At 40.6% G+C, this 27172-nt stretch overlaps 1 protein-coding gene across 1 annotated transcript; it reads right to left on the bottom strand.

Annotated features, from left to right (window-relative positions):
• Window positions 1-184: 184 nt before the first annotated feature.
• On the bottom strand, window positions 185-26959 carry DMTF1 (cyclin D binding myb like transcription factor 1; the record flags this gene model as incomplete). The annotated part of the gene is made up of 17 exons (XM_079544290.1): window positions 26905-26959; window positions 21956-22072; window positions 21323-21442; window positions 20345-20439; window positions 19471-19585; window positions 16526-16602; window positions 15163-15320; window positions 14335-14367; window positions 13064-13173; window positions 11896-12124; window positions 10059-10210; window positions 8322-8537; window positions 5694-5779; window positions 4870-5028; window positions 3834-4220; window positions 1097-1244; window positions 185-294 (listed from the first exon to the last, which is right to left on the bottom strand). The coding sequence occupies exons 2-17, from the start codon at window positions 22062-22064 to the stop codon at window positions 185-187; spliced, it is 2304 nt and encodes a 767-aa protein (XP_079400416.1). The 5' UTR covers window positions 22065-22072; window positions 26905-26959.
• Between the last annotated feature and the right edge of the window lie 213 nt (window positions 26960-27172).

Raw genomic sequence — 27172 nt, 5'->3', positions numbered from 1 at the left:
CTGTAACCCTTCATAAATGAGGTAAATGGCCTGAGCAGAGAAAGTGCACCGTCGTCATTTCAAACTGTAAGTTTCTTTTTAAAGACATGGACTGACTGCTTTCTTTGGAAACGTGGCACAGGGTTGTAACTAATTTCACAATGCAAACACAGTCAATACAAAATGGACATGATTACTGCTTCTCTCAGTGACAGCTCACTAGATCTTCAACGTCTTTCGAATCTTCTGAGTCAGGACTGCCCAGTGATGAGCCAATAATGTGGGACCCATCTCCATGATGCTGTAGGATAGGATCTGCCAAGAGACACAGTAAATTACAACTCACCCATTATTTAGTGTTCCATTATAACAAAATGTTAAATACGACACAGAAAATGCACTCTGAGCTTTGGAACAATTTTAGGCAATGTTAACTCCAATGCAACTAGTTCTCAATTTCTAGTTCCAAGCGAAGCCATGACTAATACAGACACAACTAGCGTGACCCAGGTTTGGACTCCCCAGGTGTTAATGCACCAGGCCTAAGGCTGACCCTAAGATGGCTATGCAAGGAGATCCTTCCTCCAGAAAGGATTATTTGTTAGCTGCAGCACTGGGAGAATATTCCTATGCTGTTTCCAAGTATGAGATTACTCCTGGCACTGGAAAGTGTGGCATAAGCTACCAAGCCCTTCCAGGTGAGCACTGTGCAAACATCCCAAAGAGCCCAGCCTCTCACTATGAGAGGTAACAAGTGGCAAATTGCATTTCAGATGTCTCCAGTGTTCTCTCAAATGGGAAACCAATATAATTCTATCAGCAGGCATGAAGAAATGTGCAATAAACAGTTACTCATTAGCCTATGTGTACTAATTCAAGGCTCAAGGACGACGGGAACAGCTCAGCAAGTCAGGAAGCACCTGCAGTTCTACTGCTTTTCCCAGGTTAAGTGAGACTTTCTTCCACTTATACTGATGTAAGTGAGCTAATCAGATTGGTTAAAGTTTCATAGCAATGATAAGGAAAACAAGTAAGGATCTGGATCTATGAAGCACTGTTTTGAGGAACTCAAAAGTGCTATTCTGATGTAGTGAATCCTACAAAAGGACTGTCATACCTGTTAGAGTTGTCAAGGGCAACACTGATTCACTGTCTATATCATCTGATGTCTGTATAAAACCATGGGAAGAAGGAACAATAAGCACAGTCTCATCATCTATTGCAGGCTGATCAACTTGTTCTTCTATTGTTGGAGAACCCAGGTCCTGAAAAACACACAAGGAAAGGATGTGGGGTATTATTCTTGGTAGCAAAACAGAACAACTTGCTTTGTCCTGCCATACTCCAGAAGAAGCAACAGACTCCCCAAATGAATTTTATCTCTGTCAGTTGAAATGTCAACATCTGAGCTACTTACTTCAGCATCCGCAGGGTACATTTCATCCTAGGATAGGCATTCAAAGTGAGATAAGAGAATTCTACCCTGTGAACAGCATTGAGGACATGGGGAGAGGAAATGAGAGACTGCACAGTAGTGATAAAACCTTCCCGTGTAAGTAACAAATTCTGTCTACTAACAGGAATAATTAATCCATTCCTCTACTTGCTCCCTAGATGTTCTGAGAGACTGAAGCAATACCTTTATAGCACATCCCAACTCCACAGATGTGGTAGGTTTACCTGAGCTTAATAACTTCGTCTCGTAACTCCTGCTTCTGTGACGTCTTAACCAATGGACACACAGCTCAGAAGACCAATTTTAAATGTTGTGCCTTGTCCTATAAGTCGCTGACTGAAGGGTGGCTCAGAACTTTTTTGGTTGAACCACATTATATCAAAATAATTGGCAACACACTCATTCCTTCCAGGTGCAAGCTGTCAATATCCCTACTTTCTTCTAGTCCCACAGCTGCTGCTGCTGCCTCTTTCCTGGTAGTGCTGGCACTGATAGGAAATAACACACTTGGCTTACTTGGTGTCACAGCACACTCCGGTGGACTCCTGTTTCTACATGTGCACTGGAAGACATCCTAGTTAATACTGACAGAGTAACCAGACATTTGAATCCCAGTCTGTGTGTGCAACGTGCGTAAGGTTCATTCTGCCTTCAGGAATTACTGATGCAGAACGACAGCAAATGTAGCTGGCAGAGTGAAAATACAGGGATTTATCCCTGTTTTCAGAGGGTACAGGAAATGTTTGTAGAGATAACTTTTCTGCTCAAGAAAATCTCCATGTTCGTTATAGGAAACCTGTTTCCTTATATAGTTTCCACAGTGTTTTTGCACAGGCAGCATCTTGTGCAGTCTTTGCACTGTGCAGCACCCTTTGTGTGGTGCTGCTGAAGATGAGCTGACTACCTGTGCTGCAGCTCAGTGATTTAAGCTCACTCCAGATGTGCACCCATTCATGCAAGGCACCGTGTGCCATAGCTGCAAAAGTCAATTTCTGCAGAGAACACAGATAAAAACCCACCCATGAAAAGCATGATGTGGCAAAGCTTAAAACTGAGAAAAGGAGGTGTGAAAAAAACCTGAAAATGCCATTGTGACAAATGGGCACCTTTCCCAGCCAGAAATAACTCTCTGCAGCACAACTGAGTGCTTCCCACTGCCCATATTCACAGCAACAGCACAATGCTCACAAGTGCAGAAGAATAACACTGGCTTAAAGTAAGCAGAATTTAGATCTGTCTTTGTAGAGTAACATTTCATTTAGAAACCCACAGACTCTGTTTCCCAGAACTTATGCACACACAAACTTGAATTTAATTAGAAGGATAAAGCAAGTAAGAATTATAAAGAAGAACAAATTTTACAACTGTTTCTACTATGAGACAAGAAAGAAGAACACAGAAGAATAATCTCCATCTTTGGATGTAATAGCAACCTTTGAGAAATACAAGGATCCTCCTCTTAGTGCGAGCACAACGGATATGCAATGCCTATTCAGTTTTGCAAAGCCAAAGTCTAACAAAGTCCAGATATACTAACAATGGATTTTTCAACAGGGATATAAAGCAGAATTACAGCAACTGTAAAGCTTTCTGTTTTGGAGAATAGGAGGCAGTATTTGAGTCTAACCCATTGCTTGTCACTGTCTAACATAATCCAGCTTCTAAAGACTTATTTTCTACCCACTAAATATCACTCTCTTTTTCTATGTCCACTCTCCTTCCCTTAGTCTCTGTGATAGGTTCAGTGAGAGATGGAAGAATTCTATATAAACACTCCAAATGCCTGAAATAATTTGGATACATTTGTTTTTACATCAGAGGCATCTGAGCTGAATGAGATGGAAGCAACAGATCTAGATGGTTTAAATGCTTCTCATTCCTACATAACAGATACTTAACTGGAGTACACTGTTTAAAGAAAGTCCTCAAAAATGGAAACCAAGCTAAGTGGTGCACATAGAAATACACTATTAAATTCATAGAGCAAAAGCTGAGTACTCTCTCTCATCTCCTTTGCTCAGCAGTCTACCTACCTGTAAAATACACACATCAAAATTTCACACCCTGGTTTAAGCAGCATCAAATGGTAATGAAGACAGCTGTTCCATGCCACTACCTTCTACAGTCACCACTCTAAAGTACCCTGAGTGGTGAAGCAACTCCACAGCTAGGGAAGTATTCAAGTCAAATTTAAGCCCAAGTTCCATAAACCATACCACTTTCACATTCATAACATATTAATGATAGAGGATTTAAAAATAAAGCCCTCAGAATTATAATATGCACTAAATCACTGACATACTGATACGAATAGACTAGCATAAAGGTCAAAGATGCAAGGAAATCATTCTCAATATAGAAGCAGGGAAAAAAAATCAGGTATTATCCACTTGATTACCTCAGTGACGTATGTGCTGGGTAAATCAGAGTGAGAATCCTCTTCCTGCTTCAGACTGGCACCTGAAATCTCCTCTTCAGTTCTTACCATAACTCCATCCATCAGTTCACTACTATTCCTGCTGCTGAATTTTGAGGCATCATCTTCATTATACGCTGAATGCTCTTCATCACTCAGCTTGGACTGATGGATATCATCAGGGAAGCTGTTTGTTTCCAGGCTATCAGGTGGATCTGTCAGGTCAGCTGCCTGAATGTCTGAATCTACAGTAAGTTCTGCCTGAGTGACAGAGGAGGAGATATCTTCAGCAGCAACGGTGCGGATGATGACACTCGGTGTGTGGCACTGCACTGTGACGTTGTCACTTGTATTCAACAAGTGCTCTGGCTGTAAGGATATTTGGGGAAAAATAGAAAAGGAGACACAAAAACCTCTCAGGTATCTTCACATCTTTCAGTGAACAGAAAAGCAGCATTACTAATGTAACTGAGGTCTACATACGCAGTGCATCAACACAGATCACATGCTGACCCTGTGCTAACTGTGTAAAGTACACACATATTACGAAACAAAAGCAACTGTTCAGGTGAGGATTGCCCCAGACTTTTAAAAGATTAGAGATTTTTTTCTTTTCCTGACTTTTACATTGCATTTGTTATTCAATTTTCAGCCTCTTCTCTTTCTCTCCCTCTAATAAAGACCAGAACTCCCGCTGAAAGTTTTGTGAACATGAGTATTTGCTTGTTAGAATAAATGAAACATCAGGAAACTGTCGTTCTGCTGGGACAAACCACTAGATGGAGACATCATGTTCAGCCACAGTAAGAACTTATCTAAGCCAAATTTTCAAGCAACATAAAGAGACTTAAAAGACAATACAAAAAGATACACTCACATTTTAGTATTTTAAGTAAAGTAACAGTGCTATGTCTTAAGAACTGCTTTACAAATTTAACATGCAAATACACAGATGCCTGCACTGTTAAACTTCCCTCCCTGCCCAAACTTCAGTCATTTCATTGCTCGGAATACGTACAGATAAGGCATGAACTATGATCTGTTCTGGGGAGGCTGGAGCAGCAGCAGCTGTTAGGGTCATGGTAGGACTAGTTGTCAGTGTTAAAGGAAGGCCCTGGCTTGAGCTTGTCTGTAGCAAGTATGTACCTGGTGTTCCTGTAGGCTGGAGATGGAAAGACTAAAAGAGACAACACAAATTTAATGCCCAAACACACCGCCTTCCTGGGCCACACTCAGCACCCAAAGCATGCTTATTTACATCAACTAGTCTAACTGTAATGCCCCCTGAAAAAAGAAAACAACCCAAAACTAAACCAAACCCCAATCCCTACTGCACCAACTGCTTTACTGTATTCAAGAAAGTAAAAACAATCTCATCTACAGCCTTAGGCTACAGAGACAAATATTAAGTCACGTAGGACTGTATTATGAGGTACAACAGCAGGTAGAAAGTGAATACATTCCACTTACTGTCAACACTGAAATGAGACAAAGTGCTATAAATCACAGCACAATGGAACTAAGAGAATCTCTACTTGCTGGAGGCTTCCTCTGCCTGTTATGTCAGATTTCAACAAGACATAAGCATAAAGAAAAACTTCATAGCATTAAAGCATTAAGATAGATTTAAAGCATGTAACTGTAATTCACATTGTGTCCATAGATCTAACAAATTAAAGCTCTGGAAATACACTTTGCTTACAACCTTCAGAAGTTTTATATCTGTTGAATTCCTCTTTCCACTTGAGACTTCTTTTTCTGAAAACGCCAGTTCCAGTCTCAGAAATAGCTGTGCTGAAGAGAAAAAAAACCCTAACTAACCACCAGTTCTCTGTTACTTACTGGAAGAATCTCAAAGGTCTGCAGTGTTCCACTGTTCAGTGTTATTGTCTCAGAGTCAACTGTAGCAGCAGGGGAATCTGTTGAGGCTGCAAAAGGAAGAAAAAAAGGGTAAGTGTGTAAATAAAAATGTTTCAGTGCTGCAGAGTGCATTACATACTATAATTGCTACACAGCATAAAATTGTTAATTCTAGTAATATGGCAAAGAAAACTGACTGTAATCCTAATGACAAGGCTCTCTAATTGGTACTTAAGATGCTATATCATGTACAGAAAGCTCCAAAGGAGCAAAAGAAAGTATGCACAGTGATAAAAGTAAACACAGTACACCTGACATCATAGAATCACAGAATGGCCTGGGTTGAAAAGGACCACAATGATCAGCCAGTTCCAAGCCCCTGCTGTGTGCAGGGTCACCAACCACCAGACCAGGCTGCCCAGAGCCACGTCCAGCCTGGCCTTGAATGCCTCCAGGGATGGGGCATCCACAGCCTCTTTGGGCAACCTGTTCCAGTGCTTCACCGCCCCCTGTCATCTATTTATTTAAACATCATCTAAGTATTTAAGATGTGTATGAAATTTTTAAGTTCTGCTGTAATGATATCTTAGGAATTGAGTAGTGTTTTTTAAAACCACTGTCAGATGTAATATTGAGATGCTTATTTTCATATTACTTTTTAATTTTCATTTTTGGTTTTAACTCTTTCTGCTCTCCACAGTACGTCAGCCACTGATGACAGATCAGACACTCCCCGAGGTATTTTGTGTGTTGTGACTGAAGTGTAGAAAAGCTACAGTAAGTATTCTCATCACTCTTATCATTCTTATCATGTCTTACCTTATGATTCTATCACTCTATGACTACAAGCACTTAAGTAATTACTTCCATTCGTGCTAGCAGTAGCTATGAAAAGCAAAACATATAGTTTATGTGTCAGACATTTAAGGATCACCATGCCTAAACAAATAGTACTCCAGACTTTGAAAGGTATCAAAAACTCTGCTTAGAACCAGAATTAAGAACTTTACTCTTGAAAAATTCAGAAGTTTCAGGTAGCTGGAGACAAATTGATACTTTGTCTGAGATTATACAGTAATTCCATACTTACTGGGCAAAAGATATGACAACAGCAATGCTACAAGCACTGAAAGCTTAACCACGTCACAGTCTGTGCTTTCAAAGTAGACTAATTTTGGTTGCTGACAGGAGCTCTGACTTTGAAACTTTTATTACTGCAGTGGCACGCCAAGGTTTCCTGCTGCAGATTTCCTGGCACCCAGCAGCAGATAGCTGTGAGATGTGGCCTGTCTGCCACTGTCTGGCCAGTTATGTCCAAATTGCTTATAGGAATTACCCCTTTGAAACACTGAGCCTGCTATCATACGCAGCTGCAATTGTCTAATAGGTTTATCTCTCATGGCATAGAGAAACAGAAAAGACATGATAAAAAATTCACTTTAATTACACAAGCAAAACTCTTCTAGAAAGCAGATTAGCATGGGAAGGAGGCTTGTTAAGCAGACAGAGAGGTGAGTGACATCACAAAATAACCACTACAGAACTCTGAGAAGACTTAAGGGTTACAGAATACCATCAAAAACCAGTAGCTTTGACCAAGATGGGTAGAACTTACGACACTACTGATGTATTACTACAGGTAAAACATTCTAAGCATGGTACTGCATAGCATTCTAAGAAATAAACTACATAAAATGAAGATGGCACTTAAGTAGATTGAGACAGATTAATCTAATGAAATTATAAACAGAAAATTATTTACCAAAGGCCTGACTACTCATACTCTGAAGAATCAGTTCTTAGCCTAACTAACTAACATTTTAATCAGTAAGCCAACTAAATTGAAGAATGGTAGCCAATGGAGATGACAGGCTGCTTAGGGGGTCACAGGATTGGAGTAACTGGAGTTACCTAATACGATTAGCTACAAAAGCAAACAGTAAGAATGACCGTCAGGGTAGAGCTGGTAATAAACTTTTGCTAATGAGTAAAGCTCTTCCTTAAGAGGATGGGAAGCACCAATTTAAAAAAAATGGTTAGAGAAGATCATCAGCTGAACTCATGAGTGTGAATCAGCAGCTGACGCTTTCTAGGCTGCCTGTGCCTAGAAATAACTGCATAAAATGGAGCAGGACTGGAAAAACTATTGCATACCTTCTTGTTTCAATGCCCCTTATCAGAAGTTAGGCACAGCAGTGTAACGTATTTCACAGAAGATCTTGTAGATTATATTCCATATTGTGGACAAGAGTTACCAGAAAAAACTTGAAGATTAAACATATCTACCGCATTTTCCTTAAGAGGCTTCTGCATGCTCTCAAAAGGCCTTTTCAAAAGAGACTTTTCCAACTAACATGTTATACAGCATGCGCTTCTATCCATGCAGAGAGAGACCAAATGTGCAGGCACTCCAATTGCCATGTCTAGCTCCTATTGTCACAGTTGTAGCTAAATATGCCTAACGAAGATAGAAATGGGTAAACGGAACCCAGGAATTCTTATCTGAAATTATGTCATGACCAAAGCAGAATTAACTCCTCGTTACCTTCTTAACATAAGAAAGCTTTAGTTTCATTAGAGGACAGCAAGTCGTGCATTTCAGCTACTTACAGACATGTGTAATCTGGACTGGGATCTGCAAAGCTGTCACAGGGCCTGGTGTGTTCCCTGCATTCTCCTCCAAGCGAGCCACTCGAATCTGCACGTGCTGAACCCCTGAACTGGAGTTACTGTTTGGTAATCCACCTCCAGATTTGTTCTCTGAAAGCTGATGCCCTGGATTGTTTTTCTGGTTCTCATGCAGTTGTTTAAGACCCTTTATCAGCACTGAAAGAAAGAATATTCATGCTCGAGTATGTTGAAGAAGGGCATTTGAAATGCTGCATGTGACATTTATCGAAGATGAAAAACAACAGAACAAAACAACCAAATCCTTCTGAAGTTGGAACCTAAATAATTCAGAGAGATTTTAAACTAGAAAGTTAGCACATACATACAACTCATTTATAGTTACCTACTGGGGTGAGCCTGAATTTCTCAAGGAACCTAGATATTTCAGCATGTGTGGAAAAGGAAGAAATGCTCGTAATATTTTAGACCTCTTCAAAAGCTTTCACAGTACCTTGCCAAGTTACAATTAAATGTTGTACCACTAGTTGGGCAATGTTTCTGTGAAGAAGTAAACCTCCAATCTTGCAAAAGATTGGATTGGATTTATTCATGTAGTTGACAGACCTGTCACTGGCAATAAGGATCATGAGTCAGAATTAATCTCTCAGCAGCTGCACTACAATCTGCATACAAAGTGGCCCATTACTCCAATAAAACCACCCACCTATCTTCCCTTACTACCACTTTGGTCCCTCTGCAGTTGACATAAAGTGACAAAGCTGTGGTCTTTGTTTTTCTAGCATGCAACAGAGGGAAATGCTACTCATCTCCCACTCTTGACAGCACAAGCATTTTTCATCTAGGAAATAGGAATAGATCTTGTGGATTCAGTCATGTATTTATATTATCCACTATTTGATACAACTATCTACTAACATACATTTTGTACCATACTAAGTGCAACAGGGACACCCTCTCAACTGCATCCTCCCATCATGTTACACCTTTCATTACAATATGACTAATTTCTATGTTTCTCTGACCTTTTTCTTCTCCCTGCAACAGAAAAGAAGGACTGAATGGAAGTTCACAGCAACTGAGATATGCTTTGGCTCTAGTTTCTTTGACCAAGAGTGAAAGTGATGAGTGAGACATTTAGAGAGCTTTATAATTCCAATTCTTCCACTCTTCACAGAATCGTGGGGGTTGGAAGGGACCTCCAGAGATCACCGAGACCAACCTTGATGAGCCTTTCTCACTGTACAGCTAGTAACTGATTTGCCTTTCGCTGCAGTCAACACAGAGCCAACATTTAACCTCACACAGATTACCTTTAAAATGACAAACGCAACAGACCTAATCTGAGGTGACACTGCTAGGCTGCAAATCTATATCCTCCTGAAACTGAAGGGGCCGCTGCCCTACATACCAAAGACTGTCATCAGCTGTGACCTGCCAGCTGATCTGCTTATCTATGCGCTCTCACTTAAAACAAAGATAAGGGACTTGGTAAAATCTACAGTTGTATACAACTATTTGGCTTATTTCAACAGAAACACTCAAGGGACTGGAAGTGGGTGCAATTTAGCCAGTAGATGGCAAGGAGCTGGTAACTTCCAGCTTAAAAAGCAATGCGCTCTTCAGCCTGCAACGCTTTAAGTAGACAAAAAAATCCAGCCTTATTCCTTTGATGCTTGTGAAAGAAGTTTTCAGGAAAGTGCACAACTAGTACATTACCAGGGAATGAAACATCCTTGTGGTTTGCAATCTGTCTTTTGATGGTCCACCATTTACTCCGAAGCCACTGCGGTGAGCGGACACTACTCCATCCTTCAGCAAGTAAATCCCAGTTGATGTCGTTCTCATCAGAAACTTCAAGTTCCGCTATCCTGACAGGATATAGAAAACATTCACCTGTTAGAAACCACCCTCTGGACCAGAAGGGGTGTTGCACATCTCTGGTCTTGTCACATGTAACAGAGGCAAAATGGCATGCTAGTGAATAGTCTGCCAGAGCTCATGTATCGACATACGCTTCCAAGGCTCCACGCTGCCAGAGGTCAAGCAAAATCATGAACAACAGAAAATGGACTAGACCTGTTAGATGATCCAGTCCATCTCCTTGCCATGCAGGATTATTCTCCTTATTACATACACATTAGGGCTTCATTCAGATTATTGTTAGGCATTACAAACAATGGCATTTGTATCTTTTATTCTTTGGAAGATCATTCCTCAAACACATCTCCACAGCGGGAAATATTTCCTGAGATTCACTCTAAACTCTTAATTAATTTCATGTTATATTTACATCTGTTTTCTCCTAAATAACACTCATCCATCCTTAATTTTTTTTTTTTTTTTGCCTCCTCTCAAATGCTTCTTAGCCAAAGTAGATGAAGATGAAATTAGCTACAATATTAAATGGTTCCTCATAAATTAATCCCATCAGGCTCTCCAGGAAAGGAGCAGTCTCCACACAGTTCTGGCAGACGTTACGCACAACACTGGATTCTACCAGAACCTGTCTGAATACTGTTAACATCTCTGAAGTGCCTCCTGCTCATCTGTACCTGGAGCACATGAAAGAGAGGTGAAAAGCAAGAAGGGAAAGGATTTTTTGTAAAAGTTAAATTCTCCTCATAAATCAAGCAATGATACTGAATATTGATAGCTAAAAGAAACAAACAAACAAAAAAAAAAAAAAGGGAAAAAGGTACCAAAACCAATCCTGAAGGATGACTGTACTGCAGAGTTAAAAAGATACCATTTGTGCATAAATACTAGGAATTATAGCCAGCACATACTGAAATGCAGAATCAGGTTACTCATTTTGAGATCAGGTCAAACAGATTCAGGAAATCAGTGAATAGTGCTCTGTAAATAATTTTCAGATTCCCTTATATGCCCAGGATTTTTATTCCCACCCCCAATTATGAACCCATAAAAATCCACTGGCTAAAAAGCCTGAGTTAAAGGCATTTGAAATGGGAGGAGGACTGGAGAGAGCAAAAGATTTCCAAAGTTACTGAGCTTTTCACTACCAGGTTGCCAGTTCAAATGGAGTCATCAAAAATGCTGAAATCCAATCAATGTTTGTCAGCCTACATGAAATTAATTTGCAGTCTCAGTTTAGTTCTTTGTAGACGAGATGTCCACATCACAGAAACCACCACCACACTTGACCCTTGTTGGTCATCTCATCAGAGAGGCCAAGGACTGAATGGGCAGGGAGACTGAACTACCCTCCAGTTAAGGGTTAAAGCGCATTGGTGGGGCAATGTGTGGGAAGCTTGCATGGTCGCTGCCTGTGCTGTACCTGTTCTGTGGAATAAAGAAGACTTCAGTCTCCAGGGTTTTCAATCTGACACCTTTCACGAGCACTAAAATTCACTAAAAAAACAAAAAACAAAAAATATGTTCAATAATAAATCTCTGGGAACTGTAAATGCAGCAGTGACTTTTGGAAGCTTCTAAAATTTTTAAGACTCTAAGAGACCAGCAAAAGGGACCCCAATGGAATCCTGCTAGCATCACATATTCCGAACCTTTAAAAGCAACTAAAATAACAAACCTTAAGATCAGATTTATTTCATCTTCCTTGGTCCACTCAGTGCCCCCACTTTGTTTCCAGTTGAGATAGTTGAGCCATTTAGAGCGGCACTGTTTTTCAGAGCGTGTTCCGACCCGTTCTGCTACAGCAGCCCATGATACACCTTGCGTGACAATGTCACCTGGTTCTGTGCTAGTTAGCTCATGAACTACTTCTGCTAGTCTCTTTTCTTCTTCTTCTGTCCACTTTCCTGAAAGAGAAAAAAGCCCTCCAGCTTAACCAGCAACAGCTGACCTCTGTTCTGATCTGTGACATCACCTAACATCGTATTCCAGATCCAAGTGTGGACTTGTGAAAAAGGTATGATTGTTCTCATTTACCAACAATTTACAGTATAATCCATTTTTAACTAACAGGGTTAGGGTTCATCATTCATTTTTGCCATGCTATTGTCAAGTTGTATCCTCTCTTCTTGTGGATGAATGAAGCCACAGAACTTATCAAATATCAGAGCAAATTGGTCCAAGCTACATGACTTATATGAGTTGAAGTAAATTGAACATGTAAAACTCTAGCTTACAATAATTACATGAGGTCTGATGAAGTTTTTTCTTCCGTTTAAATATATAAATTACAAAATAAACAGTACTTTACTCCTTAAGTGCTCCTGTCTCTTAACTGACATAAAGACATAAAGCGTATGTCTATAAACACTCAATACAAGGCAAAGTATTTTTAATCCACTTCAATAAAATACGCTCTAGTGGCATAAACATGATGGATAACTGACTGCAGAACTGATATTTAAGATGATAAACAGCAGAAACTTATACTAAGTGCATTCTAAAAAGGTCCCCAGATTTCACACTTTACTCACTCAGCCCAGACTCACACATCTGAAAACAGGATCACAGAATGCTTTAGGTTGGAAGGAACCAAGATAATCCAATACCAAACCTCCTAACACCAGCAGGAATGCCATCCAGAGGATCAGGTTGCCAAAGCCCCATCCAACCTGGCTCCGAACCCTTCCAGAGATGGGGCACCTGCAATTTCCACGGGCAACCCCTTCTGGTATCTCACCACCCTCATAATGAAGAATTTCTTCCTTGTATCTAATCAGTTACTGACAGAGGCAGAGACGGGACAGCTCTAACTGGAATATGTCACTGACTGGCATTTACCTCACCTGTGTTGCAGGTATCCTTCATCAATCTACATCGATCTTTTACAGAAGAAGCACTTCTCCCCAGTGCAGCTCCTATTGTGGCCCAGTCGTTGCCGTGCTTTATTCTCAGTCTGAAGAGAAACATGCCTATTAGCACTATAACCGTTTACAGACCAAAGTAACTGTCTACAAAAGTAGGAAAAACGTGCACCTCGCAGACTTAAAAACAGAATGAGAAGTCACTTTGTTACTACTGTACAGAATTTTTAATATATTTTCTGTTATCGCTGATAATTTTTCTGTACATCACTAGAAATCTTTTCAGCTCAGCCTCAGGATACTTGCTTTTAAAATAAGTATCTATAACTTTTTATCTATTTGTCATTCAGGTGTGTTGTGAAGCATAATTATTGCATAAGCACTGTATGAAGAGTGAAAAAAATTTAGACAAACATGCAATATCCCTTCTACACAGGTTCCCTGATTTTTTTTGTAGTGGTATAGAGACTGCTTGAGAAATCTAAGTAATGCCTAATCAAAATCCAGGCAAGCTACAATTTAAATGAGGCAAAATACTGCAAAATCATACTCATAATTTTAACTATTATTTTCCTGCCACACACAATATAGGGTTACATAACATGTTGAGCCATGAGTGTTCCAGACACCACTGGAGCCACAGGCATCTTGTGAGTGACAAACCAGCTAAACTGACCTAAACAAATCCATCAACACAATGTAATGAACCCTCCGCCTTCCTTCAGCCCAGCATGGTTTCTTCAAACTGGTTTCTTCAAGCTCTAAGAGGAGATTAAGCCTGTTGCCCTTCTCTCTTCATCTAATGGGTTCATGACAAAACCAAAAAGCCTTATTGACAATTTATGTCTCTCTCTCATACTTTATAGGGAAATCCTACCCGTGACCAGTGAATTTCTTCACAAACAACCTTTGCAGGAGTTTCCAGAAGAAAAGGATCACTGTTTTTCACAAACACAACCACAACTGAGCTTCACCGTGCTTGTAAAAATCTGAAACATGACTCATTTCAGCAGAAGGCTTATTTCAGGCTTTGCTGCATGTTACTTAAGTCCTGAGTATACACTAAAAAATAATCAATATATATATATATATTTGATTTCTCTTCAGATTAATTTAGCAGCCACAACTTTCTGATAGGTGAAGAACTCAAATTTACACCTGACTTCATAAGCGACTCCAAGTGATTTCATACAACAAAACAACCTGTTACGACCACTCAAGGTACTCAATATGACCCTGTTAATAAGACTTACTCTTTAAGCCTTTCAATTTCCTCAGGTGTATACCTAGAAAACAGGTAAACAAAAAGACATCATTTTAAACAGAAAGCATACAACACAAATATTTTTGTTTTACTAACCACACAGTAAATTTTAATTGCCATGAAGATTAAAGAATTTCAACTCTAAGAAACAATGACAGAATGCCTGGGGAAAACTCAAAGAACAATTGTCATTTACCACAACAGGGCATTTCTAAGGCAATCTGGTCTAAAATTTCTTTCATTTGCCACTGTAAATCTCCATTCTCAGTGAAGTCACTTTAAAAAACACAATTAGAACATCATCTGTTCATCTCTGAAGCAATCAACTACTTTCTTTCCTTTCGGTCTCAGTATACAACCAGCATAAGGCAGGAACCAATTAAAAAAACCCACCACTGGGATAATATTTTACTTCCCAATCATCTTTAAAAACTGAAACCACACGTCCTTAGCAGCACTTCCAGATGGCCCCATACCCACTGCTTTACAGACAGGGAAACTAAGGGCAGACGGATTAAGAGCAATTAGCTCAAGGTCACAGTTCTAGGAAGAAACTATACCTCAGCAGATCCATGCTTGTGTCAAAGTCTTCTAATTGCATCAGAATCCCCTCTGCAGTCTGCCTTTTAAGTTGTGGATACCATCAACTTAACTATTATCACGGTTGTTCAAGCAGAATTCAGCAGAGGTCACTTATGATCAGGAAGAGCTGGGTCTGTTTGGCTAGCATCTTCTGTGTCATGCGTAACATGTCAAACATTAAACAAATGACTCTACTCATACCAATAAAACCATGCAGCATTAGAGGTTTTCATACTTTCCAACATGGTTTCTGTCATCATACATGCGAAGAACTCTTCTATAAACAGCAAAGAGAGGCCGATTCAGACCCCAAGCTATTGTCCTGTAGAAATCTTTTCTTTCATCTTTTGACATTTCAAATATAATTTCAGTGGCATCTTTTATTCCACGGGCCTAGAGGAAAGTATTTAAAAAAAAGCTTAGATGAAGACTCCTAGAGCTCAAGCAGAACATTTAAGAACTGAAGCTTCGCATACCATTATGAAGTTTTCTAGGTATTCCAAATAAGGAAGCCCATGATTTTAACTGAGTATTTATAAATCAGCTGCTTTAAATAAAAATCTTGAACATTTGGCTTTTAACACTGAAACTTGGGCAGAAACTGAAGCTCTAACCCTCCTCCACATAAAATCTGCCCAACATATTTTATTATCAAAAGTTGAACATCGTAATAGAATTAGCTCGGTGTCATACAAGGCAAAGCTGTCAAAGTTCTCTAACAACTTGTTACTTAACTTTAGATATTCTTGATGTAAAACCTACTCTTCTTCTTCTAATGGTAATTGCAAGCAGATTTTAATACAAAAAAGCCAATGGAATTAAGTATAAAAGGAAAGCTTTTGCTTCATCTCAGCTTCAACAAAAAAACCATAACAGTTTATTTATTCAAAGTACTACATTTCCAAAAAACAAGAAGCAAGATAAATGGGAAGGTATCAATCAGACAAATTAGCAGTAACTCAGTTACCTAACAGGCTTAAAAACATTCATCTAGATTTAGAAAAGTATCACTCACTATGAACGATTTAGTGGCAGAAATTCTAATACAGATGTGAGTAGGCATAAGTTGCTAGAACCAGCAGCAAGGATTTCTATGCCAATGAAAACTGAATTCAGAGATATTCTAATCCACAAATAAAGGATAGTGAACCTGTAATATCCAGCCTACAGATTTGTAGCTGCACACACTAAGTAAGCTCAAATATTCTCAGCTGTAAGCCAACCACAAATGTGACTTACTGGCAGTTATCACTGTTGGCATGTTAACTGCATGCCTATTTCTATACTGAATTATGATGCTGGTATATTAAGGGTAAGAAAGCAGACAGATATCCTGTTAGCATTGTAAAAACAGGTAAGACATGGTATCAAGTCTGGAAGTTAGTTTCCTTAGCAAGGAAAATTATCTTTGCAATGTTCATTCTGTAGTCTTAAATGTTGGGTACAACTATCTTATGTATTTCAAATAGGTAATGACAGTTTCTACTATGCACTGACGGGAATCATGTAGAGCACATTCTGTAAAGTGCTGAAGGAAACTGATTTCTAGTAGCAGTATAGCTACACCAACAGGCAGATGACATACTCTTAACACATACCTTTAAGTAACGTTCAATGTTACTCATCAAAATGTCGATTTCTTCCTTGGACCACATCCCTTGCTTCCACTTATGGCCTTAAAATAGAAATGAAACTGAAGTGAAAGTCAGCAAAGCAATGTATCAGAAAACACATCCCTCATTTCCGCAAACGAATTAAGAAAGAAAAAGGAGTAGTAATTTTAGGTATTTTAACTAGAATTGGTTTCAAACAGATGTTATTTCAGAACTGATAAATGATACTTAGTGACTTGTCAACTGCCAAGAAATATTTACATCAAGCAAGTCAGATGCCTTGTCCAAACCATTATTTTTTGAAAATAACACTGATTTCTTTATGTGCTGTCAGCTCATGTTTTCAGGGTCTCTCTTCAAACAAAACTATCACAGGATCATTAAGGGTGGAAAAGACCACTATGACCATGTAGTGCAACCATCAACCCACCCCCACCATGCCCACTAACCACATCCCTCTGTGCCACATCTCCACCCTTCTTGAATACCTCCAGGGATGGTGACTCCACCACCCCCCTGAGCAGTCTGTGCCAATGCATTACCATTCCTTCTGAGAAGAAATTTTTTCTAATACCCAACTTGAAAAACAAAAACAACAAAAAAAGTAGACACGTGAAAACCTGGAATGTGAAAAACTGGAAAGATTCTGTCTTGAAATTGACAGAAATTACTATGCACTCAGATGATTCCAAAAGCTGGAACTTAAAATGTAACTCATAATATTACTTTGGGAACTGGCAGCAGTGGACTTCTCTTACATGCCCTATTGCTCCCCAGCACGTGAGCAGTGCTATCCACCAGTGCCTTCCAGAGAGGCATTCTTTTTTTTTTCCATTGGAATAGTAATCCAGTGGCCACAGACAAAAGAAAGACTCATGTCGAGTGTTTTATTTTCCAAATAAAAGTGGCAAATCAATAAAAATAGATGTTATGCTTCCTGTCTATGCCCTTAGTCAGCTAAGCTCTGAAAGTAAGAACAATTCACATTATTCAAAGAAAAAAATCCAAGGATTGGTTTCAATAAAACATTAAGACATTCCTCCCTTGAATTTATGCAGAGCTTCTTCTTCTTCCCCTCAAAACATACTTAACAGCAATGATCACTTCTAATTAAGATTACGCTGGTGACCCAGTTTACATCCTGGTGAGTGCTGGCTACCTGCCCATCTCTGCTCAGAGAAATCATGGTACTTCCTTCTCAGCTTGCTAATTACCAGAGCTGAGAAGCAGTACACACCAAAAGACTATTTACTTAAATTCAAAGTACAGGCATTTTCACTAATTCTGTTCAAACTGATGAGAGAAAACTCTTGCCTGTGCATGATGATTTCAAACTCCTCTTCCAAAGCTACAGAGGCACAACTTACCACTCCAGCTGTGATTCATGCCATTATCAAAGCACCGGAACTGACCTCTGAAGGGACACAGTACTTCTTTACATGGAATAACCTTTAACACCCTACTATTTTAGGAAAGGAAGTCTATTTTTGTACTTCATGTTTGTACATTTAGAGCCAAGCTTATCATGCTTTCTTTTCTCCAAGACCTGTGGGTGTTCTTAACAGGGGAGACTGTTACAAGCTGAAGCAACACGTCAAACTTCCAGCTCGTGTAAGAGGAGGTAAGCAGTGAGATTCCTCCACAGCTGATCTCATAGAGACCTCAGAAGAGTCTCAGCTAGTATAGTTTCACAATATTTCGTTGGAAACGTCTTCCCCATGCTATTTCTCTTAATTAAAATCACTACATTTAGTGCCCTCATTCATCCACAACTGTAAGAAGCCACTTGTGATGTCAGTTGATGTAGCTGTGAGAAAGCTACAAAAAAAGGACCAAACACAGTTTCTGACATATTTTGCAAGATACTCATCAAATATAAGGTCACCAAGCCACATGCAGCCATTTTTCTGCCAGATCACCGGTATTTGCTCCCTCAGTCAGAGCTGAGAGTGTGCTACTCTCCATTCATTCACCATTAGCTATTGCAAAGATGGTAATCTCTGTTCTCTCTCATCCCAGAGCACAGAAATGTAGTAACGTGCTTGTAACATTACTTGCAGTAACATGACAGTGAGTATAACAGACATGGACAGCACTGCTTGGCTCCCTTCCTCTCAATTTTCCATATCCAACACCAGGACTTTTCATGCCTCATCCATATTTTTTCACAGACTCAGCAGCACTCTGGAGTAGAAATCACTGTGTAAGGGACCGTTTGCTTCTGTGAGAGAAAACCACTGTCTTCCCCTCAAGTTTATTAACAATAAGGGATTTTGCTTTGAACTGATAGAAGAGAGGTTTTTTTCTGCAAAGCAGTAAGGTCAGGATAAGACAAACAGTGAAAAGACTGAGGAATTTGGAGAGGTGTATTCATCCGACAAGATATAAGTTGCTTAGGCAACAAAAAAAAAAGAATCAACATCAAACCTCTGAAGCTCAGCAACTGCTGAACTGCTACATGCATTTGGAAAGGGAAGAATATCATCAGCTGGTAGTTTTAGGAGTAGCAGTGTTTATTTCAGAATCAATCTGTGCACAAGTTCAGAAACCATTTTTTCACAAGTACCTACCCTGTGACTGGTGCTTCTCATCTCCCAACCAAGCAAATGGAGCCAACACACAGCCACGTGCCCCATCTGTGCTGAGACACATTACCCACAGCAGTTCTCTACACGGCCACTAGAAGCACTTTGATCACTTCAAGGATAGCCTCTCTTCCCTTCCAAGTGTATCTGGAGTCCCAGCTTTCTTGCATACAAAGTGTAAGAGAGATGGTGAAGACTTAATGCATTACATTTCTCTGCAGTTTTAGAACAGGTCTTCTCAAGTATCTACACTAAAAAACCCAGAGATTACTTTATGCAACCTGCAAAATGTTCTCAAGGGCATTTGAACAGCTTACATTCCTACAGAGAATTTAAGTGCCCTACCTTTATTTGTCAGGGAATCCTTATCCTCTTTGGTTGTGAACCAGGCTTGACTAACAGCTGACACTTCTTCATTGCCCACTGGAGAGATTTCATCCAGCTGTTCATTCTGAAGAATCTTGAAAAGACAAGAATGAAATGGCATGAAATCTTCCATTCTTTCTATCACTTCCCATCTAACATGGAGGCATAACTTGAAGGAAAAGGAAACCATCACATCTAGTTACCCTGTTGAATGCTCAGAAAGTACCAGATATAGCAATAAAAGTAAATTCACTTCTTGTAAGACGTAAAGTAAGATTTAGCATCTTAATGGACAAATGCTGTGGGAATTAAGTATACAGCAGTCTTCATACTGTTTAAATTATAGTGAATAGAAAGAATATCATGGGCTTTGGTGGAAAGAGGACTGTAACCAAGTTCTCCAATATAGACTTTTTAAACATGGTACACTCACAACGAAAACAGAGCATGACCAATAGGACTGGTGTCAAACCTGCTTAACTCTTTATAAAGTTAAATTTATAACTAAAAAAAAAAACACAACAAAACAGCAGAAATAACAGATAATCTTGTCTTACTTCTGTGTCGATTACCACAAAGCAAATAATTAGCCATGCAGATTTACATCTATCACTGTTTACTGTAGTGCTTTTAGGGAGGGCAGTTATACGTAAATAACCTCTTACATACATAAAATGATCCAACTGCACTGTTATGTAATGTTTACAAGCAAGGCCTGCTCTCAAATGCATCAGTTTCATACTAAAAGTAACCTTATTCATCTAGTAAGACTTTTCTGCTTGTTGTTTCAATTTTCATTTCCATTTCTGTAACGATATACACAAAACAGGTCAATTCTGAAGTTTTACTCTACCTGAATCTGAGTAACAGTTCCTTCGTTAATCTCATCTTCAGCTACCTCAGCAGTAGCAGTCATGGTCACCTCAAAGCTCTGATCATTTTCTGAAACTTCAGAATAGGAAAGTCAGTCACATACCTTACTTCTGTAACATTTTTATGCACGCTATATGGGTCTGACCAATTGCCACCTTAATTATGAAAAATTTTAAAGAGGCCTTACTTGGTATTTAATTGTTGATCTCATTGATTATCAACTCTTTCTGCTCATAAAACTTAAATATGGGTACAGAAACCTTCAGCTTATCACGTGAATACAACCAAAAAACTAATTGGAAACATGTAAATACAACATTTATTGTATTAATGCTTCCTCTCCTGCCCTATCTTCAGGATTCTCCAATTACTCAGAGACACCATTCAAACTTTTTGGTAGCATTCTTATCCTGGCACTTAAACAATACACCTGTAACTGCAGTCCTCCATCTATAAGGCAGATTTTTTTTGCCAGTATCACGGAATCGTAGAATCACAGAATCATAGAATCACAGAATCATAGAATCACAGAATCATAGAATCACAGAATGGCCTGGGTTGAAAAGGACCACAATGCTCATCCAGTTCCAACCCCCTGCTATATGCAGGGTCGCTAACCACCAGACCAGGCTGCCCAGAGCCACATCCAGCCTGGCCTGAATGCCTCCAGGGATGGGGCATCCACAGCCTCCTTGGGCAACCTGTGCCAGTGTGTCACCACCCTCTGTGTGAAAAACTTCCTCCTAATATCTAACCTAAACCTCCCGTCTCAGCTTAAAACCATTCCCCATTCTATTGTAGATACAAGTTGCTGCAAAACATCCAAGACTCTAAGAGGCAAAAAATATAAACATGTATTAACAGAATTTGTAAACTGGACACAAGATATTCAGCTTACAATCCAAAGAGTTAACTTTCTTACCAACAGAAACAACTGCTTCAACTTAAAACAACTTACTTGGAACTGCAACAACAGAAATGCAGGGAGCTGAGTCATCAAGGCTCTGGTCATCCTCTGACAAGCAAAGCCTTTTGTGGGGAGGTTCGGCACTGTCTTCAGAGTTTACTTCATCAGTTTCTAGCAACAAAAACATACATGGGACCCTTTATGTCTGCAAAGTGAAGGTCTTGACAAAAACTGGACAATGACCAAATCAAAAAGCAGAAGCAATTGTGAGAGGTTGGATGAGATGTTCATTACTGCCCAGGACCTTAACATCAGTTAGGGCAGTAACAGTTCACATACATATTCCATAAAGTTTTCTTCCTAAGTTCCACAGATCATTATCCTTCAACTCTCTGTTGTAGAACAAAACACTTAAGCCCATGGAATTCTGTGTGTGTGCTCAGTTCAAAGAACACATTTCCACTAAAATAAATGAGAGCAGCTATAGCCTTGTCAGGCACGTACCTACAAAATTTTGGGGTTTACGCTTTGTATGACACTTTATCCTTCTTCAAACTGAAACAGAATTAATCTCAGCATGATAAGAAGAATCCCAATAGCTTGTCTAATTTGGAGGCAGGCAAGAATCATAGAAAGATCAATGAAAAAAAAGAAGAAATAATACCGTACAATACAATTCAATACCGTTTTGAGGGCAATGAAGTATGAGGTTTCCTTCAGTGTCCTGAGTCAGAGTCACGGAGTTCACTGTTTCTACTGTCACTGTGTCAGACTCTTCTTCAACTGTGCTCATACTCAAACCTGAAAGAGCAACGCACACGTTAGTTTCCTTCAGACTGCCACCTTGCCCATAATGCTGCTGCCTTTTTCTCAAACAGCTCATCAAAACCCAACAGAGAATGACAAACCTCCATCTACTTTGTTGTTCTTTTTATTTTTGGAATGGAAACCTAAGCTGCTGCTTTTCAACATCTTTTAATATTTGCCCCTTTTTTATTTGTAACATTTCTCATTTATTAATTTTACTGTTACATAACCTTGTAAAGCCAATCAACACTGAGAAATACTTCTGTACTCACACTGCTCATAGCTGAGCTCTTTACAGAGTGCTAAGGTGCAAAGTTTGATTCTCCTTCCATGCATACAAATAACTGCTAGTGCTTCCTCTGCACAAAAGAACAAACATAAGCACCAGAAAAGCTGGCTGTAGATAATCACCAGCATGAAAGATTACAGAAGTATTGTAGTATTTTCTCAGAAGGACAAAGCCATGGCAGGCTAGTTGTGATGTTTGCTGCGTGGCCAAAGCACTGACTGTTAAGAAGCAAAAGAGGAAACCTTAACTCTAAAAGGTGAAGAACTCATGCTTTTGTAACCTTCTGGCATTCTGCCAAGAGTGGTTCATCCAATCAGCAGGTGCAGGCTCTCCAAGAAACAGAATCATGTTCTGTGTTTGACACTCCATGTTTAGCATATGTCAACTTCCCTGAATAACACATGTAATTGGGCCTTGGTGAAAAGGGAGAAAGAGCCAAATTCTTCACTTAAGTGAAAAAAATTCAAATCAGCTTAAATAGATCAGCTGGAACCTCACAAAAAAACCTCACTGTATAGAACATGAAGTCAAAGCCAAGTGGGTCTGTTGGACACTATTTTTTTATTGATTTAAATGCACAAATACAAGGTAAAGTACTGGACACCAGCACTAATCTACAAGACAAGTGAACAGAAAACAGCCTGCAAATCTCCAGGCTTCACAATAATCACTGGCTTCCAGCTGAGTAACAATAGAACTAGCACGTATGCTGGAGACCCATCCAGCATGATATAGGAGGGGACCACCTGAAGCTTATGGGGTGTGCAGCGGAGAAAGCACAACAGTGCTGCTGGTGACAGTGCCCTCACGTGGCTGCTTTGACCTCCAGGTTTGCCATTTCTTGCAGGTTGACAGCCGAGGCCATGCGAGATAATGCTGAACCACCAGAGAGATCTTCTGGGATGGGCCATGCAAATTCCTTTTGATTTGTACACCTGCACATCAGCCACACATCCGCTAATGAAAGAGTCAGCAACAAAGTTAATGACAGCCAATTGTTTTTAAATAAGCAAGACTGTAACAAGCAGTCCCTTCATTTCCAAAAGTCACCTTATTTTCAGAACATCACTGAGAATACGTGAATACCATTTTGAAAACGCACTGCTTTCCATGTAAAAGAAGCTCTTTTACTGTAAATGTGTGGCCCAGGATGTTTCTTCATCCTGGATTCCACTGCTTTCTTTAGACATACAAATCTATTTCTAATTTTATGCTCTGGAAGAGGGCGTTAGCTTGTGGGGAAAGGGAATAGTGCTGAACACACGTGCATTAACAGTGCGGATGGATATAATGAAATACAGTGAAGACTGAAGATTCTTCTATTTCTAAGCTAACAGTTGAGAAATAAATGCAAATTTAATAAGCACCTTATAGTGCCCTGATAGATTGTTGGGTGTGCTTACCAAAGCTAACTTTACACAGTTCCTGACAACTTTAAGTAGGTTTTAGTGCACAACCAAAGAGACATGAGAATATTTTGCCCACAAGAATCCTTTAATATAGAACACCAATGTTGATTTACACTACATAATACAGCAGTTCTTATCCGCTTTAAAAAACAAACAGCAGATCTAGGCAGAAAATAACAAAGTTTATTTTATACTGAATCACAAAAAATGTATATATATTTTAATACATAATTTCTGTAATTCTTAATCACTTTCATCAGGCAGATGGGCTCAATTGTTCTGTGGGCTACAAAAATTAACTGCTTGTAAGAAACAATACTCTTCCATGCAGACAAGGTTCTGTCGCAATAACTTGCTATTAACCAAACCTTATCTCTTCTGTGAACTGATGGGAATCTTTTAACATTTCAAAAAGCAATTGCATAAAAGATTGTGCTCTTTACATCAGGCAAAAAGTCTACTTCACTGAACTCCGAATGAAGCAAGAATTAAAGCACACTAAAGGAGGCTTCCAGCTACTGAAGTGAGCGTTCCCACTGGTACAAAGGATGCGCTGGGATTTCAATGCATTCACCCAAGAGTGACACAATGGAAACAATGTCATTCCAGAACACCACACATCTTCTATTTAATAAAACCTGAATGTTTACTGTATTCCATAGCACAGCTTTTGTAAGGTCAACACTTCTGGTGCACAATCAGGAAATGTCGCTGTTTGACTAGAGCCAATTCTCTTACACTATTATGCGATGAAAAAAATAATAATAATAAAACCCACAAAACTTTCTTCCCACACTGCATGGGTTCCACTCTAATCTAAATCGAAGTCAAAGAGGAACTGACTTCAGCAGCTGCAGCAAGAACCTAAGAAGGGGACCAAACTGCACAGATATCAAACACAAGGACCCAGAGACTGGAGTTCAACATACACAAAGATTTATTAAACTGTATCAACATGAGACTGCAGTCCTGCAAGAACAATTGAGTTCTACTCATTTGTGGTAATTAAGGAAGCAGGCCTTCACAAAAATGGGAATATGCTGTAGTCAATGGGACAAACTGTTCTCATTTACATTGATGCACACTGATTTACATTTGGCAGAACTCCATGAGTGCTAGCCTATCCATTGATATTTTCATAAAAAGCACTGAGCATGATTAAATGTCAAAAACACACAAAGTGAAGTTAGCACTGTTTCAAAAGGGAAGACAAAACACAAGACAGTGCCTCCCCTTCTCAATAACAGGAAACAGCCCTGAGGCACAAATATGTGTATGGATAAGAATCTTCCTAAGACTGAGGTGTACTAAAAGAATTTCTTTTCTTTCATGTAAATCCAGTTTCATTTGAAGCATTAAGCAATCAACTTTTTCACCATTACAAAGAGGTAGGAATTTAGGATAACAATCAAATTTTGGATGCTAATTGTAGAAGGCATGAGATAAAACCACAGCTCTGCTGCTTTATGTTAGACAGGTGAACAAACAGCACTAGTTTGCACAAATGGAGGGGCTGTTAGAAATGGTAAGAAACAGTACAGACACGTGGTAAATGTTTCATAAAATCATAGAAAGAAAGGATCTCAAAGCCCACCTAGGTCCAATTCCCTGACATAATCTGGTTGCCCCCCATCACCATGGAGGTGTTCGAGGAACATCTGGATGTTATGTTGAGGGAAATGGTTTAGTGAGTACTATTGGTGATACGTGGATGGTTGGACTGGATGATCTTGTAGGTCTTTTCCAACCTTGGTGTTTCTGTGATTCTGTGATTAGACCAGGCAGCCCAGGGACCAATGCCTCCAGGGACAAGGCACACACAGCTTCACCACCCCCCCTTAATAAAGAACCTCACATCTAATTCACACTTCCCCTCTTTCAGTTTAAAGCTATCCCCATAGAATATATGAAGTTGGAAGGGATCCTTTAAGATCGTGTCCAACAGCTCTATTAAACATCCAGAAAGCAAGCATGAAGTTGCTGCCGCTTCTGAAGTAGAAGCAACCACTTTCTTGCTAAGACATCTTCTATTTTTGCAGCTGGACTTTAACCATGCTATCAAGGAATTAATTGCATCTCTCGCCAGAGCAGCGCTGGCAAACAAAAAGGATTTTTTAGATTACTTTGGTGTATTACTTACAACAGCCAGGTGGATCTAAACAATGGTGAATAAAAGCACACAAATAGTGTGAGCCAAAGACCTGAAGTGTAACACACTTCACTGTGCCTGAATACACACTCAAGAATACAGACATCTCAAAAGGAAAGGGGGGGGAAAAAAAAAAAGAAAGAAATAAAGGAAAAGCTCCTCCTGAATGGACACCATGGTGTTTAACAGTGATACTGGGAAGCCTGGTCCTGCTCATGGATGCAAACCCTGATCCTGGCAGAGTAACACATTTCAGAGCCCACTCAAAGCCTCGAGCAACTTCCTCACCTTCGCCGGACAAGAAATAACGAAATGAAGCAGATAAAAGCCACAAGCTTAGGCTCTGGGCAGCCCGGTCTGGTGGCTGGTGACGCTGCACACAGCAGGGGGCTTAGAGCTAGATGCTCACCATGGTCCTTTTCAACGCAGGTCATTCTGCGATTCTACGATACCCCAACCATAGTCGAAGAGAGGGGAAACCGAGCGCTTCAAAGGCTTTCCCACAGGCTGTGCTTTATTACAGACGCCGAGATAAAGCGAAAGAAGTTTAACACCAAGCCCGTACCGCCCCCGTTCCCGACCCCCGCGCCATGGGGCTCCCCAGCTTCTCCTCACTTTCGCACCCCCGCCCCCAAACGCCGCCCGGCAGCGCCCGGCTTGGCAGAGAAGCGCGGCCCTAACCCCGGGCCTCACCGCTCGCCTCAGCGCCACCGCTCTGGCCGCCGGCGCCATTTGGGCCCAGCCCGCAGCCGCCGCCATTTTCCCATCCTCTCAGCGGGCGGCGGCGCCGGCTGAGGCCGGTCCGGCCCGACGCGGCCTTGCCCGTGCCGTGCCAGCCGCGGCCAAAGCGCGGGGTCAGAACGTGGCCGTCTCTCTCCTCCCGGCGCCCTCGGCTCGGCCCGCCCCGCGCACCGCCGCCACCTCCCCGCGGCCCGGCCGCTCCCGGCCTTTGGCAGCCCGCAGGCCCCCGCGCGCTTACTTCCTGTTTTGGGTCCGGGCACTTGAGAAACCAGGATGGAGACTCCGAAGTACCAGGATGGAGGCGCCGAGCGGCAGCGAGCGGCGGTGGGGGAGGAGGAGGCGGAGGAGGAGGAGGCGGCGGCGGGGCAAAGCGCAGGCAGCCAGCGAGCCCGCCGGAAGGGCCCGCCGCCCACCCGGCCCCGCTTCCGCCCCACCGCGGCGCCACAAAGCGCACGGCGCGGGGCTAACCGCCGTGGCGGCGCCACAAAGCGCACGGGGCTGCGGGG

This window comes from Tetrao urogallus (genome assembly GCF_951394365.1).
Source record: "Tetrao urogallus genome assembly, chromosome: 1".
Taxonomy (NCBI): Eukaryota; Metazoa; Chordata; class Aves; order Galliformes; family Phasianidae; genus Tetrao; species Tetrao urogallus.
The sequence above is the reverse complement of the archived record's forward strand: the minus strand, read 5'-3'. Positions and strand labels throughout refer to the sequence as shown.